Below are 17,412 nucleotides of genomic sequence, written 5' to 3' on the forward strand. Positions count from 1 at the left end.
TTTAGATCTTATTTGAGGAAGCCTCAGAGCAACTCAAGACTAATCACTTAGTAGGTGAAATAATCTAAAAATTCAGAATCAAATGTCAGTTTATCCCAAAATCTAAGAATCTAGAATTCAGAATAGTCAAAGACCATCTTTCTTTCAATGCAGATAACAAGGTAACTAAGTTAAAGAAAATATTCAAAATTCAGTAGCATTTCCAAATACCAGCAATAATCTAAAAAATATTTTTGAAAAAATATTCTACTCACAATAGCAACAACTTTATTTTTAAAATACCTAGAATAAACCTAACAAAAAATGTATACCTATGAAGAAAACTATACAATTTTGTAATAAGGCCTAAGTTGCACTAATATTAGTAACAACTCATCATATATGACTATTTAAATTTAATTAATTAGGGGCACCTGGCTGGCTCAGTCAGAGGATATGACTCTTGATCACGGGGTTGTAGGTTTGACCCCCATGTTGGGTGCAGAGATTACTAAAAATAATAATAATAAACTTTTAAAAAATCAATAAAATAAAAATAAATTTAATTATTTTAAATAAACTTTTAATTCAATTCCTTAGTTGCAATAATCACATTTCAAATACTGTTCAAAGCTAAGACTACTGGTTACCCTATTGGACAACACAGACACACAACATTTCCATCATCACAGAAAATTCTAGTGGACAGTACTGCTGTAGAGATAATAACTTACTCCAGATTTTGTTTTTACTTTAGTCACTTCTACATGGTTCGGGTTTTTTCCAAAACAGAATTATTTTTATAATTTTCAAAGCTAACAAATTTAGCAAAGATCATACTATAAGATGTTTAAGTCTGGAAAAAAAAAAAACTAACCACTTTGTAACACTGTATTTAATGTACTTAACTCTATGTGTTACTAAAATATATAAAAGAATACCTTAAAAAAATTGAGATGTAAATGCAAGATATATGGTAAAGATCTCATTTTTCCAAATTAATCTAAAAATGCAATGCAATCCTAAAGAAAATCCCAGAAAGAATTTTTTTAGAACTTGACATACTCATTCTGAAATTTATGTACAAAAGAGCCAAGAATAACCAAGAAAATTCTTGAATACGAACCAAGTGTAGGGACTTGCCCTACAAGACATCAAGATTTATTATATACCTTAACAAAATAAAGACAGAGCTGCATTAGTTCAAGGACAAATGACAAGCAGAAAAAGAATTGGGATAAATAAAACAGATAAATAAAAATTGGCATTGAAGATCAGTGGGTAAAGATTAGACTATCCACAATACAGTGATGTAACAGTTGATTTCCCTTAAGGAAAAAAAAAATTTCTTTTAACTAGATCCCTACTTCACATCATAAACAAAAAAATCAATTCAAGTCAATTAAAAATCTAAATAAACAGATCATAATTTTAAAACTTCTACAAGAAAATATTGCAAAATAGCTTTATAAAGAATTAACTACAAAAGTGTCAGAGCATTTCATAATTAGTTTTAAAACAAAACAATTACAGCTTTTAACCTTACATATGGAGTATCACTCGACACTCCAAATATTGTTTTACTTCAAACCTAATATACATTCATTCATTGAAATAATTCATCTTAATTTATACAAATAATCCAGTTGTAAATTTTTGGTATTGAATAATTAGCACTGAAATTCACAACCGTTACTATCTTGAGTATTTTTAGAGTGAATATTAAGTAATGTCTTTCATTCATGCTTACATTAATCAAGGCCTAACTAAGGTTTATACGACTGCATTATTAAAGATTTAGATTGGTAAGAAAAACATATTTCCTCAACCACTCTAACCTCCCTTCTTAAAATTGACTATTTTCTTTTCTAATGATGGTTTTTACTTCCCAATTACCATGTCATTAATTCTCGTCATACCTCTTACTTCTGTGGTATTTATCTAGTGTCAAGAAAAATCAAAACAAACCTGTCATATATTCTTTCACTTCCCTTTGTATATACTTCTTCCTATATTCTTCATAATTAGGTCAACGCTCATCTGGAAGTATTTATATGTTCCACATTTTCTTCTCTCCTCACACCCAATGTGTCTCTTCAATATGCTAGGAAAGATTATTTTCACTAGCCTACTTCCTGCCTCACATTTTCCTACTTATTTTCAGTTATTACACTTTGGCAAATTGGACACATCAAAATCAACTAATTTAATTCTGCTTTTCTTTCAATTAGATAAAGATCCTACATTTTTTTTTATTCCAGGGAAATAACTGGCTTTATAATCCTTAAATAAACAACAGGATATTCTAGAAAAAGTTTAATTTTTAAATACAAATAACGATCTAATTGTTATTTCAGAATGATGGCAACGCTTGTTCTATTCCGGAAACAGGTCAATCACAGGCAACATGCCAACTCTCAACACAAGAAGTGCATTGTTTTTGAAAACTTAGTCAAGAGAATTGAGTGGTTCAATCTCTCACACAGGATTTATTAATCTACTCTAATGAACTAATTAAAACTAAATATTAGGGCACCTGGGTGGGTTAGTCGGTTAAGAATCTGCCTTCGGCTCAGGTTATGATCCCAGGGTCCTGGGATCAAGTCCCACACTGGGCTTCCCTGCTCAGTGGGGAGTCTGCTTCTCCCTCTACCCCTCGCCCCTGCTTGTGCTCTCGCTCTCTCAGCTCTCTCTCATGCTCTCTCTTAAAAAAAAAAAACACTAAATATTAATAATTTTTAGAGCTAATTACACACATTTTTCTCACCTATATACTACTGAAGGAAAACACAATTTCACTGAGTTTATAAACCTTCACATATCTACCAGAATTTACACCAAAAAAATCCAGATATATAACTGAATTTTTCACTTCCAAATTAATACTTTCATAGTAAGGGAGCAAAAAATAATGAATACAGATTTTACAATTAAAACAAACCTGTATTTCAAATCTCTGCACAATGACATGTGTTCTTTGGACATGAACAAATTTCTTAAGATCTGAATTATTCTTTATGAGATACCTACCTCATAAAGTTGTCAAGAGGACTAAACTGATACAATGTATACATAATACATGCTGAATGTTATTTTTATCAGATAATAATTCTTAAAATTTATTATATTCTTGTTTTTCTCATACTCTTTTTCTCTGAATGTTTTCCAGATGGATTGTCCATGGTCCTTCTTTATATTCAACTCTTTGTGGTGCTCAGTCCAATGTGCAAAGATCATTAGCATATGATGGTTCTGATTCTTTAGAAAAACTGCTCTGAAAGCTGGACAAACACATTATATGAAACACATATCTAAAGGCAAAAAAATCAATTCCCTCATTAACTTTAAACACTTCAAATCCCATTTTATTGCTTTTTAAAGATTTATTTGAGAGAGAGAGAAGCCACACGCAGGGGGAGAGGCAGAAGAAGGGAGAGGGAGCATCTCAAGCAGACTCCCTGCTGAGCATGGAGCCTGAGGTGGGGCTCAATCTCATGACCCTGAGATCATGACCTGAGCCATAATCAAGAGTTGGCCGCTTAACTAACTGAGCTACCCAGGCACCCCTAAAATCCCACTATAAAAACGACTTACCATAAGAATTTTTTTTCAGGCAGATGCTATTTCCCAAGTACCTAACATGTACCCAGGACTATGCTATCATCGTGTACCGAAAATACAGTGTAGTTCCTTTACACCAAGAGTTTACTGTATATATAACAGATTTACTAAGATACTTTCCTTAATTGTGTCTCTCCCCAACAATGTTTCTAAATCCTACATGCAAGGCTTATACTATGGATATCCAATTATAAACTTAGTATGGGGTCCCCTGGGTGGCACAGTCAGTTAAGCGGCCGACTCTTGATTTTGGCTCAGGTCAAGATCTCAGGGTAGTGGCATTCAGGCCTGTGTCAGGCTCTGTGCTCAGCACTGAGTTAGCTTGGGACTCTCTCTCTCTCTCTCTCTCTCCCCCTCTGCCCCTCCCCCCTGCTCACGCCCAAGCTCTCTCTCTCAAAAATAAATTAGAAAAAACAAAACACAAAAAAAAACCTAGTAGCAAAAACAAAACAAAAAACTGAACTTCCTTTCAACAACAGATTAGGAAGCAGAAGAGAATAAGTAAATGAGAGCCAAGAAATCAAAGGAAACTGTAAATTAAAGAAAAAAGCTCTGTTTTATTCTGACACTGCTTGTTTGAGAAATTATAAGATCGCATAAATTATATACATTATTAAATACTTAGGGAATAAAGCCAGCAATCAAAAAATATATATATAAAAGATTTGAACCTAAGAAAAGATAATCATTTATTTACCCAGTGATTGCTCTATAAGGTAGCAATGAGGCCTACTCATTTAAAACCCCAAAACCTGGCATGTAGTTATTATTAACTCATATGTTTTAATTATCTATAACTTAATAATTCTTTTGTCGTTAAGAAATAAAGGTCGTTAGTGTGGCATTGTGGAAAAGGAAACGAGTAACAGTCAAGAGATACAGATTCTATCTGAGGCTTACACTGCTAACTATAATCATGGGCACAACAGGGACCTTCTCTGAGCCTGTTCCTCAGTTGTAAAATGAATAAAGAGGATTAAGTTATCACCAAATTCCAATCCATCTCAAAAATTCTACGAATCTGTAGTTATATATTTCCTGCCACTGTACATATAATAATTGTGAAATATTATACACATATACTCCTTGGACTTCCACTTAAATATGGCAGAAAGACTATCTACTCTTCGTTCCAAGACTCTGTTAAAATAATAATAAAGGTACAAAAAAAAAAAAAAGATGAAGATCTATAGGATCTAAAAGAATAGTGATGTAAGCATTAATGGCCAAGAGATTTCTACAAATCTTCATAAAAAGGAGAGCAAGGTGGGCCTGGCTTGCTCAGTCAGTGGAGTATGCAACTCTTGATCTTGGGGTTGTGAGTTCGAGCCCTATGCTGGGTACAGAGATTACTTAAAATATAAGAACCTTCAAAAAAAGAAAAGAAAAATGAAAGCAAATGAGGAACTTAACTGAGCTGAAAAAATTAAAATCTCAATTGCAATTGATAGAAGCTATACATATATGATAGGCAAGCCCTGTCTACTAGGAGAAGCCCTAAGTCTCAGAGGAAATGGATAAGACACGGAGCTAAAACTAGAGAAACAGACTACCATCTCACCAAAACACCTTACAATTCCTAAAATAAATTAGAGATTTATTCTCTGAAGAAACCAAACAGAAGCATCTCTTAACTGACAGACAACAGGCAAAACAGGAAAGATAGGAAGGGACAGATCAAACCACCTACTCAAATATGGTACCTTTAGCTCTCTTACCCTGTCCAACTCTAAGAATAAAGCAGCCACGCTTGGAAGACTTTTCTGTGAAGAAATTGAACAGATTCAGAGAACAGCCTTCCAGATACTAATACTAGGGGTCACCCCCTAAAAATACGCTTTCAGTATAATCAAGTATAATCAAGCCACAATAAAGCCCCATTAGTCAACAAGCCCAACTTATGTATACCAACCTTTCAATGAGGTTTTGAATATGGGGTATGGGCTGTGTATGTGCACACGCACGTGTGCCTGTGTATTTGAAAAAAAAATTTTTTTTTGCTTTGTTTATTTATTAGTGTTCTTTGGCTATGTAACAAATTCACCCAAAACTTGGCAGATTAGGGGCACTGGGTGGTTCAGTCAGTTAAGCATCCGACTCTTGATCTTGATTCAGGTCATGATCTCAGGGTTGTGGGATCAAGCCCCATTCTGGACGCTGCACAGAGTATGCTTTAGATTCTCTCCCTCAGCCCCCCGCCCAAGCTCACTCTCTCTCAAATAAATGAATAAATAAAATCTTTTTTAAAAAAAGTTTAAAAAGGGGGTTCCTGAGTGGCTCCAGGGGCTTGGTAGGTTAACTGTCTGCCTTTGGCTCAGGTCATGATCTCACGGTCCTAGGATCGAGCCCCACGTTAGGCTCCCTGCTCAGAAGGAAGTCTGTTTCTCTCTCTCCCTCTGCCAGTTGCCTCTGCTTGTGCTCTCTCTCTCACTCTCTCTGGAATAAATAAATAAATTTTTTTTAAAATGCTTTAAAAAAAAGAAAACTTGGCAGATTAAAACAATACTCATCATCCCACACAGTTTTTAAGGGTCAGGAATCCGGGAGTGGCTTAGCTAACTGATTCTGGCTCAAGCTCTCTCATGAGGATAAAATCAAGCTGTCAGCCAGAGCTGCAGTCATCTCAAGGCTCAAAAGAGGATGGAGAATCCATTTCTAAGCTCATGTACAAAGCTGCTGGCAGGTCTCCATTCCTTACTGGCTGTAAAGCAGAAGCCTCTTATCTCCAGCCACTTGAGTCTCTGCACAGGGTGCCTGATTGTCAAGACATGGCAGCTAGCCTCCCCCAGAATGAGTAATCCAAAAGAAAGAAAGAGAAAAGTGTGCACACAGACAAGTCAGAGAACCACCAAGATGGAAACCACAGTCTTTTACAACCTAATCTGTCAAGTAGCTTATCACCACACTTCTGCTGTATGCCATTCCTTATATAGCTGAGCCCTGGTACACTACTGGAGGAGACTACTCAAGGGAATACCAGGAGGAGGGGATCACTGGGAGCCATCTTGGAGGCTGGCTATCACAGTGTGTCCTCTGCCCGCCGCTCCCCTGCCAAGGATCCCTGCCTCTTGTTTTTCATATTCATGTGTACTGCCCTCCCCCACATTATACCAGGTTTGGTCTGTATAACCAATAGCATATGGCAAAAGTGATAGCATGTCACTTCTAAGATTAGGTTATAAAAAAGACAAGTTTCCATCTAGGGAAAATTATTCTCTCTCTAAAATCATGTGTTGATCCATGAGTTGAGGAACGGAGGCCCTCAGTTTAAAAGCTTTTAAGAAACTGAGGGCAGCCAAAAAGCGAATCCTCCAGCCATGGGTGAGCCCTGAAATGACCGCCACCCTGGCCAAGAGACTGACTGCAACTTGATCAGAGACCCTAAGGAAGAATCACCCAGCTACGCCACGCTGTCTCAAATTCCTGACTCTCAGAAACTCTGGGAGATACTAAATGTTTGTTACTTTAAGCAGCCAACTTTGGGGGTAACATGTTACACAGCAATAAATAACTTAATAAAAGTTATTTTTTTAAGATTTATTTACTTGAGAGAGAGAGAGAGTACAAGCAGGGGGAATGGCAGAAGGACAAGCAGACTCTGCGCTGAGTGGGAAGCCTGCTGATCCCAGGACCCTGAGATCATGACCTAAGCTGAAGTCGGACACTTAGCCAACTGAGCCATGCAGGTGCCCCAAATGCTTTTTAAAGAAATTATAAAAAAAAACGGGATGCTTGGGTGGCTCAGTCAGTTAAGTGTCTGCCTTCGGCTCGGATCATGATCCCAGGGTCCTAGGATCGAGTTCCACATCGGACTCCTTGCTCAGGGGGAGCCTGCTTCTCCCTCTGCCCCCTGCTTGTGATCACTCTCTTTCTCTCTCTCTCTGACAAATAAATAAAATCTTTTAAAAACAGTATAAAAAACAATTCAGAATTGTTATAAAAATCTTAAACTGTACAGAATGTTGAAATAAAAATACCTACCCTAGTCAATCTACCCTCCCACAACTGTTATTGTTTACAACATACCTTTCATATTTTTTCTTATTCCTATAGAAATAAATGGAATGATCTTTTTAACGTCTTACCCTTAAATATGAATAGATGGCCAAAATCACCAAATATTGGAGGAAAGTCTCCATTGTGAAGGAGAAAGACTACAATAAACAATGAGAAAAGAGCAATCCACAAAAAACTGAGATAAAGCAGGAAACAGAAGATAAACCTTCAAAAAACAAATGAAACCATCTCTAATTAATATGCTTAGACAGGGAAAAAACTATATTCACAACACAAATAAAACGTTACATAAGAATAATTTACTAACAGCAAGGAAAAAAAAAACAATACTAAAAGCTTCCACAGAGAAAAAGACTGGTGATCTACAAAGGAAGGAGATGCATTTGATACACTGGTAGACAACGGTACATGCCTTCAAAATTTGCAAAGAAAATCCTATCTAACCAATTAATAAGATACGAAGGAAAAAAATTTTTAAAGATCATCACACATATGCAAGGATTTAAAAAAGTGTACTATATATGTACTCATGCACTCTTTCTCTTAGGAAGCTACTGAGGCTATGCTACACACACACACACACACACACACACACACACACACACACAGAGAGGAAACCAATTAAGACGATATGAGGTATAGGAAACAAGAGATCCAAAACAAGCAGACGCAGCGAAGTTCGAGGAAAACTCCTGTTTAAAAAAAAAAGAAAAAGAAAAAGAAAGTCTTAATACCACAACCAATTCAGTATGGGGCACAAAGATGGAGAACTCTAAAAGGGAGGTCCACCAGAGAAAAAGAGGTTGACAGACTAATTGATTTTGAGGAATGAGGAGTCAGAGGGGGAGGGAAGAGGTTAATAGGCATGTGACAGATTTAATAGAGTGGTTTGAAAATTTCAGTAAGTGTACAAAAAATGGTGCAAATGAATACAAGACACAATAAGTAACTGGAAGAAAAATAAAAAGTTTTATAAGTAATCACAGTCCACAATTTTGTTCACAATGATTACTGATTTGTTTTAACATAATTTAATAATATGGCGAAGATGAAGAGGAAATGGTGGTAGGCGAAAGAAAACTCAAGCTTTCACAAGCTATCACAATAGGGAGTCAATACACAGTATCTAAGACTGACAAACTCAAGAGACTTCTAGCTGGCTAAGACAGTAGGTAGAATATGCGACCCTTGGTCTCACCGCTGTGATTTCTTGAGCCCCACCTTGGGGGCAGAGTTTTAAAAATATAAATAAAATTTTTTTTAATTTTAATAAGTAAATAAAAACTGACAAACCCAAGAAATACCTAGTAATAGACCTCAAACAGTCCCTAAGCTTAGGACTGCCAGACAGATTGTTTGCATGAGAAATTAACCTTCAATTCACCTAGTGTCACAGTAAACATTCAGGAATGTATACCAGTTTTTACCAATTACTAGAACCTGGTCAGCAAGTAGGTAAGTAATCAGAGACTCAACAATTAAACATCAAGAGATTATAAAATTCCTGGTAAGAATGGCAAAAGCGAAATTCTCAGAAGGACAGAGGAAATCCTCCACACTATCATCAGGAACATGATTAGGTTATCTCTTCCCACAGGAACTTGAAGACCAAGTGTGTCCCTCCAGCAGAACACTGTGTTATGGAAACCATCCTAATGGAATCCTGATCTTGTATCCTTTCCCTACATTAAAGGAACATTTATTATTTGCCTCTCCAATCAATTATCCTTGTCATTTGCCTCTCCAGTCAACTATCCTTATCAAAATCACACACAGCAATATTACCGTATTATTTAGAAACAAACAGATACCAGGAAAAAACAGCTAATGGAATTAAAAATGGTTTCTTTTGGAAAAACAGCATTTACGAGGGATAGGGAAAAAGCAAGGGGAGTGGTGGAAGATGCAGCAAAGGACTAACATCATTCCCTAAAAACCTTCAGTACTAGCTTATTTTTTAACTAGCCTTGATAAGTACTTTTTTTATTGAACAGGCCAGAAAGTTTTCTTAAAACTCAGAATCAGAAAATATATTTTATCAAAAAAATTTGGATGGTTAACTCATTTTCATATTGTAAAATACTAATAAATACATATTTATTTCATTTGCTCTGTACCTATTTCTGGAAAATTTATATTTACACAGTTGGAATGTAAAAAATACTTAACTAAACATGGTCTGAAATGTAAATTAAACACAGTCTACTGAAATAATAAGCAACACTTTCAAAGTATATTTTGGAAAAAAATGATGAGGGATATAAGAATAGAGAAGTCTCTACATTTATGATTAGGGTCCAAAAACTTGCTTTTTATCTCTAAGTACTAACTCAAAAATCAAGGTTAAAAATAAAAACCCTCCCAAAATAAAAATATTAAGTGTCAGCTGGCCAGTCAGGATCAGCTGCTAATGAAACAAAGAAGCTACTTGAGCTCCCTGTAGTATCAGCACACAGCTGCCAGATCATCATCTGCTCACGTTTGCATGAACTTTTAAAAACAAATAGCCAGGGGCGCCTGCCTGGCTAAACTGGTGGTACATGCAATTCTTGATTTCAGGGTTCTGAGTTCAAGTCCCATGCTGGGTGTAGAGATAACTTAAAAAAATAAAAAATCTAAAATAAATAAATAGGGGCGCCTGGGTGGCTCAGCCATTAAGCATCTGCCTTCTGCTCAGGTCATGATCCCAGGGTCCTGGGATCAAGCCCTGCATCGGGCTCCCTGCTCAGCGGGAAGCCTGCTTCTCCCTCTCATACTCCCCTTGCTATGTTCCCTTTCTCGCTGTCTCTGTCTGTCAAATAAATAAATAAAATATTAAAAGTAAATAAATAAATAAAATAAAAATAAAAACAACTGGGGCGCCTGGGTGGCATAGCGGTTAAGCGTCTGCCTTCGGCTCAGGGCGTGATCCCGGCGTTCTGGGATCGAGCCCCACATCAGGCTCCTCCGCTATGAGCCTGCTTCTTCCTCTCCCACTCCCCCTGCTTGTGTTCCCTCTCTCGCTGGCTGTCTCTATCTCTGTCGAAAAAATAAATAAAAATCTTTAAAAAAAAAATAAATAAATAAAAATAAAAACAACTATCCAAAATATAATATAGAGTAAGAAAAAAGCAAATTACCTAAAACTATACATAGTATTATTCCATAAACACAAACACGTACCTCTAGGTTGTATATTCCTAAGAGATGTCTGGAGGCATGTTCATCAAAATAGTAACACTAGTAACACACACCATAAAAAAATTTTTTTTTAATATTTTATTTATTTATTTGACAGAGAGAAAGAGAGACAGCAAGCGAGGGAACACCAGGAGGGGGAGCAGGAGAGGGAGAAGCAGGCTTCCGGCTGAGCAGGGAGCCCGATGCGGGGCTCAATCCCAGGACCTGAGTCAAAGGCAGACACCTAACGACTGAGGCACCCAAGCACCCCAAAATTTCAAATTTCTTACTTTCTCCTTGTATTTTTATATGCCATTTCATTTTTTAAGTAGTGACCATTAATAAGTTGATTTCCTGAACAAAACATCTCACATTAAGCAAAGAAGGAGCTCTAACTTCAAGCTCATGAATTCATGTTCAATTGATTTTATTTTTATATTACTATTTAGTTTATAAAGCTTTGAGGTATAAATGATATATAATACACCATATATATTTAAAGTGTACAATTTGATAAGTTTTGATACATATTTATACTCATGAAATCATCACATAATCAAGATAACGAACATACCCCCAAAAGCTCCCTCCTGTCCCCTTATAATCTCTCCTTCCCACGTTCCACCATACCCTGTCCCATGCATATGAAACAAATGATCTGCTTTCTCTATCATTACAGATTAAATTGCATTTTCTGTAATCTCATATAAATGGAATCATACAGTATATATTCCTTCTTGTCTGGTTTCTTTCAATTAACACAACTATTCTGAGTTTCATCCAGTCAATACTCCATTCCTTTTTCATTTCTGACTAGTATTCCACTATGCAGGTGAACAATCAGCTTTATGATTCACCTGCTGATATTTAGGTAATGTCCAATTTTAGCTATTACAAACAAAGTTACCATGAACATTGGCGAATAAGTTTCTGTACGGACATATGCTGTCACTTCTGTTGGATAAATACCTAAGAACACAACAGCAGGATCAAATAGCTGATACACGTTTAACTTTTTAAGACTATCAAACTCAGTGCAGCATTTTACATTCCCATAAGCAGAAGGTTCCAGTTTCTCCACATTCTGGTCAACATCTGGTATGCTCAATTTTAAACTTTAAGCCATTATAAAAAATGTGTAGTAGTATTTCATCACAGCTTTAATTTGCATTTCCCTAATAACAAAAGAGGTTGAGAATCTTTTCATGTGCTTACTTGTCATCCATATACCCTCAGTGAATGTTCGTTATCTCTTGCACATTTTTTAATTTGGCTGTTTTTTTTCTGATTGAGTTTTGAGAGTTCTTTATATATTTTCATCAGTGGTCCTTTGTGAGACATATGCTTTGCAAAGATTTTCTCCCAGCTTGTGGTCTGTCCTTTCATTCCCTTAACAGTGCTTTTCCAATAGCAGATATTTTTCATTTTGGTGAAGTCCAAATCATCAGTTTTTTCTTTTACAGAACATGCTCTGGTGTTATGTATAAGAAATAATGGCTCAAGCCATAGTCAGAAAGATTTTCTCCTATGTTATCATCCAGAAGTTTAATAGTTTTAGGTTTGACATTAAGTTTTATCTGTTAATTTTATATACGGTGCAAAATATGGGTCCAAATTGGGGTTTTGTGCATGTGGATATTCAATTGTTCCAGCACCAGCTCTTCAAGAGACAATCCTTTCTCTACTGAACTGCCTTGCACATTTGTCAAAAATCAGTTGTCCATTTGCGTGTGGGTCTTTTTCCGGATTTTCGATTCTATGCCTATAGTATCTTTATGGCGGTATCACCATTTTGATTACTGTAAATTTGATTATAAAATTTTACTGTAAAATTGATTACTGAAAACTATTAGCTTTATAATAGTTCTTGAACTTAGTAGTAGCTTTTTTGCAGATTTCATTAAATAGTCTGTATGTCTTTTATTTCATCTTGCCTGATTGCCCCACTTAGAATCTTTAGGACCACTGTACACATTTTGAAGTGTTAAGAATCAACATCCTTAACTGTTCCTAATCTTAGGGGAAATCATTCAGCATTTCACCATTAAGTGTTATGTTATTTATTAGTAGGCTTTTCCCTAACCTAACTACTTCAAAACTTACTACAATGCTACAATAATCAAAACAAGGTGGTACTGGCTAAAGGACAGACATATAGATCAATGGAATAGAACTGGGGATCCAGAAATTAACCCACAAGTCTATGGGCAATTGATTTTCATTAAGAGTACCAAGAGCATTCAATGGGGGGAAGAACAGTCTCTTCAAGAAATGGTGGTGGGACAACCAGATTTCCACATGCAAAAGAATCAAATGAACCTTTAACATGTATCTTCTACAAAAATTAACTCAAAACAGATCAAACACCTAAATTTCAGTGCTAAAACTATAAAACTCTTAGAAGAAAACATACTCATGAATCTTTATGACCTTGGATTTAGAATGAATTCTCAGATATGACAGCAAAACCACAAGCAACAAAAGAAAAAACAGATAAACTTTTGTGCATCAAATGAAACTACCAAAAAAGATTTTATTTTTTAAGTAATCTCTACACCCAACATGGGGCTCAAACCTACAACCCTGAGATCAAGAGTCGCAGACTCTACTGACCAAGTCAGCCAGGCGGCCCCCCAAAATAAAATCTTTAAAAATAAATGAAGAAAGAAAGAAAGAAAGAAAGAAAGAAAGAAAGAAAGAAAGAAAGAAAGAAAGAAAGAGAGAAAGAAAGAAAGAACAGAACAAGTTTTGGCAAGAAAATGGAATTCTCATACAACACTGGTAGGAATGCAAAAGGATGCAACCAGTGTAGAAAAGTTAGGTAGTTCCTCAAAAAGTTAAACAAAGAACTACCACACTCGGCAATTCCACTCCAATGTATGTATCTTAGAGAAATAAAAACATGTCCACACCAAACTCGTACACAGATAATAATAGAAGCTTGATTCACAACAGCCAAAAAAGAAAACAACCGAAGTGTCCATCAATCAATCAAAGGATAAATACAGTGTGTATGTATATGTATGTGTGTATAAAGATAAAGATACAGATATAGATATCCATACAATGAGATATCATTTTGCCATAAAAGGAATAAAGTACTGATACATGCTACTTGGATAAACCTTGAAGAACATCATGCTTAGTGAAATAAGACAGACATAAAAGGTCACATACTGTACATTTCCATTTATATGAAATAAAATGTCCGGAATAAGGAAATCCACAGAAACAGAAAGTAGAATGGTAGTTCCCAGGAGACCAGGGCACAGGGAAGAGATGGGGGAAGGGCAGGCAGGGATAGTGAAATGATTCTTTTTGGGGTGATGAAATGTCCTGGAATTAAGATAGAGGTGATAGTTGCACAACACTGCAAATGTACTGGCAGTCACTGAATTATATACTTTAAAATTGTTAAAATTATATATTTTAAGTGAACTTTACCTCATTTTTTTTAAAGTGACTGCCCCTGGGCACAGAACTTGCTTTCTCATGATTAATCCTTTTTTTACTACCCAATTTTCTCTTGTACCAAACAGTGTCAGACAGCCAGAAAAAGAAATACAAACTGACTTCTCAGCTCAGTTAAAAACATCAAAAGTTACTATTAAGGGAGAAATAATAAAGATTCCTGGCCTCTGAATTATGTCCTGCATATTCTTCTTGTCCTCTCTAATCCTATTTCTTCTCCCATTTATGTTATAGTACCATGACAGATGGAGTTCACTGACAGCAATCTAAAAATTTGGGAATTAAATCATTAGGTAAATCATATATACTTCTTCTTGCACAGAATAAAATATAAATTTCAAGTGAAACTAGCAATAAGATTGAACAAATTGTACGTAAAGTTTTCCCAGGGAAAACTGTGGTCAAGCAATAAATAATGATAGTGCAACTTGCTATTAATGAGTTTAAATTTCCTGAGTTTTCCTCCAATTGAAGGTGCTGGAGTCCAGAGTATTCACTAGTTTTCTTTAGATATAAGTTTCACATAGTGGGGCACCTGGGTGGCACAATCAGTTAAGCGTCTGCCTCGGGTCATAATCCCAGGGACCTGGGATGGAGTCCCACATTGGGCTCCCTGTGCAGCGGGGAGCCTGCTTCTCCCTCTGCCTGCCGCTCCCCCTGCTTGTGCTCTCTCTCTCTGTCAAATAAAGAAATAAAATCTTAAAAAAAAAATAAGTTCCACATGGTACATACAAAGAATTTAATACTTACTTATCAAGGAAATCCTTATCCACTACAGCAGTGATGTCAAGAAGAGGATTTCCCATTCCAAAGAGAATATTTTCACTAAAAAAAACACACACAAAAAAATGCAAGCATAAGTTAGAAACACCACTGAAAGTAAGCTGATATATAAAACCCACACAAATATAAAAAAAAAATACCTTCATTTTACCTTGAAATTAAATCTAACGTACTAACTAGTTTATTAAACCTTTGATTTGCCTTTTACATTTCAGATAACATTTTAGAGGTAGCACAAGCCATTAAGAAAAGATGATGATTTTTAAACTGTATGAAATAATAGAGGAAACCAGATCCTGTGATCTTTTTTCATAATATTCAAAAGCTAATCACTGAAGCTAATTAATTTCAATGTTTTTTTTTAAAACGTTCTATCATAACAAAGTTCTGTACTCAACAAACATGACAGATAATTAACTCTTTCTAGCTAGTAAGATACCCAGCTACCAAAAGTTATTGGGGAGGTTGCAGAAAGTCCTACAGCAGTCCAGCCAAGAGCCCCATCCTTGACAAACTGGGAATGACTGTGGAGAGACCTGTTCAGTGGGTATCAAAAATCGTGTAATTTTCAATTACATTTAACAGACTTTGAAGAAGTCTGTTTTCACAATGATCACAGTATGGATCAAAACCAAGGGAAAGCTAGAACTCCACCACAAGCGATACCTTAAACGGGAGCCCAACTGACAGCAAGAAATGGACCAGTGGCCATGGTTGGGTCAGCCTTGACGGGAGGAATTCTTCTAGGTTTTTCAATGAAATTTGCTTCCGTGTCATCTCCCACTGATCTCCAGTTTGCTGAAGATCTCTTCCAGTTGCCTTCAAACCAGTTACCATCCTCCCCATTTGGAGATCAGAAATATCAATAGGACTGGTACCCCAGAGTTTAAGAGAATGGGATATAATCTCTGATTATAGTCTATCATGATTTAGAAGACTGAATTACAGTATTGTATTAAAACCACAGACTGGGGGCGCCTGGGTGGCTGAGTTGGTCAAGCATCTGCCTCCGGCTCACGTCATGATCCCAGGGTTCTGGGACTGGGCCCAGCGTCGGGCTCCCTGCTCAGGCTCCCTGTTCAGCGAAAGAGTCTACCTCTCCCTCTCTCTCTGTCCCTCCCCCCTGCTCGGGCTCTCTTCCTCTCTTTCTCTCTCTCTCAAATAAATAAAAATCTTTTAAAAAATAAATAAATAAAATAAAACCACAGATTGGGCAACTATGGCCAAATATACAATGTTATTTGTCCCTTTTTTTCTTTTTAAAGAAAGCTGAATGGGGGAGAGTTAAAACAAAATACATTTATCTATTCAGGCTTAAGTTGTATTTGTAATCAGAATAAAAACTCAATATAAAAAGAAAATACTTTAAGTGCTTAGAAGATAAAGAATCAACAGGCAGATACAGTAAAACTTGAGGATCATTTTATTAGAAACTTCTCTTTCTCTGATTTATGTAGTTACTCAAACATCAAAAACTCCTAGAACTTGATTTTTAAAAAAAGTATGGGGTGTTACTGGGATGCCTGGCTGTTTCTTTTTATTCAGTCTTTTTTATTTTTTAGTGTTTGGTAAATGTATACAGTCATCAAGCTGCCACCAGAATCAAAATATGCCACATTTCTAACACCACAAAGTATCTTGCTACCTTCATGTCAATCTCTCCACCCCAACTTGTCCCCTCTTGGTTTTAAGGACTATAATTATGACATTTCTTTTTCAGAAGTCAATGCTTTGAACATCTCTTGCATTCCCAAAATAGTTCATTGCACTCTATTTGAAAATTTAGTATAGTATTAATAGGTCAGTGCACCCTCTCTGGCCCTAAGGTTTCTTTTTTTTTTTTTTTTTAAGACTTTTATTTATTTATTAGAGAGAGAGCACAAGCAAGGGGAGCAGCAGGCAGAGGGAGAAGGAGGCTCCCTGTTGAGCAAGGAGCCCGATGCAGGACTCAACCCCAGGACCCTGAGCCAAAGGCAGACACTTAACCAACTGAGCCACCCAGGCATCCTGGCTTAAGGTTTCTATAGTCAAATTAGTATAGGGGAAGAAATGAGCACACAGAATCACAGAACCCTGTTTAAACTTATATTCCTAAACTTATTTGTCTAGCAAAACTTTTTCCTGAATGCAAATGGACAAGAATACATTTACACAAAGAACAAGGATATGCTGGGACTGAATCGCTCAAATTTAAGACTGGAAGTAATTTTTTATATATTATCAAGAATAATGACTGGGTGGGGAGCACCCAGGTGGCTCAGTTGGTTAAGCATCTGCCTTCAGCTCAGGTCATGATCCCAAGGTCCTGGGATCCAGCTGTGTGTCAGGTTCCCTGCTCAGCACAGAGTCTGTTTCTTCCTCTCCCTTTGCCCCCCTCCCACC

At 36.3% G+C, this 17,412-nt stretch overlaps 1 protein-coding gene across 3 annotated transcripts in view; it reads right to left on the bottom strand.

Moving 5' to 3' along the window:
- ADK (adenosine kinase) overlaps positions 1-17,412 on the bottom strand; it is a 540,886-nt gene that overhangs the window by 484,967 nt on the left and 38,507 nt on the right. For 2 of the 3 annotated variants that reach the window (XM_045783164.2, XM_045783165.2), the window contains exon 2: positions 14,998-15,072. The exons of the other annotated variant lie outside the window; for it this stretch is intronic. In XM_045783164.2, the coding sequence (XP_045639120.1) occupies positions 14,998-15,072 (75 nt within the window). The remainder of the gene's footprint in view (positions 1-14,997; positions 15,073-17,412) is intronic. 3 annotated transcript variants of the gene reach the window in all.

Source organism: Ursus americanus, chromosome 6, assembly GCF_024610735.1.
Source record: "Ursus americanus isolate L20-20 chromosome 6, mUrsAme1.1.p, whole genome shotgun sequence".
Lineage (NCBI taxonomy): Eukaryota > Metazoa > Chordata > Mammalia > Carnivora > Ursidae > Ursus > Ursus americanus.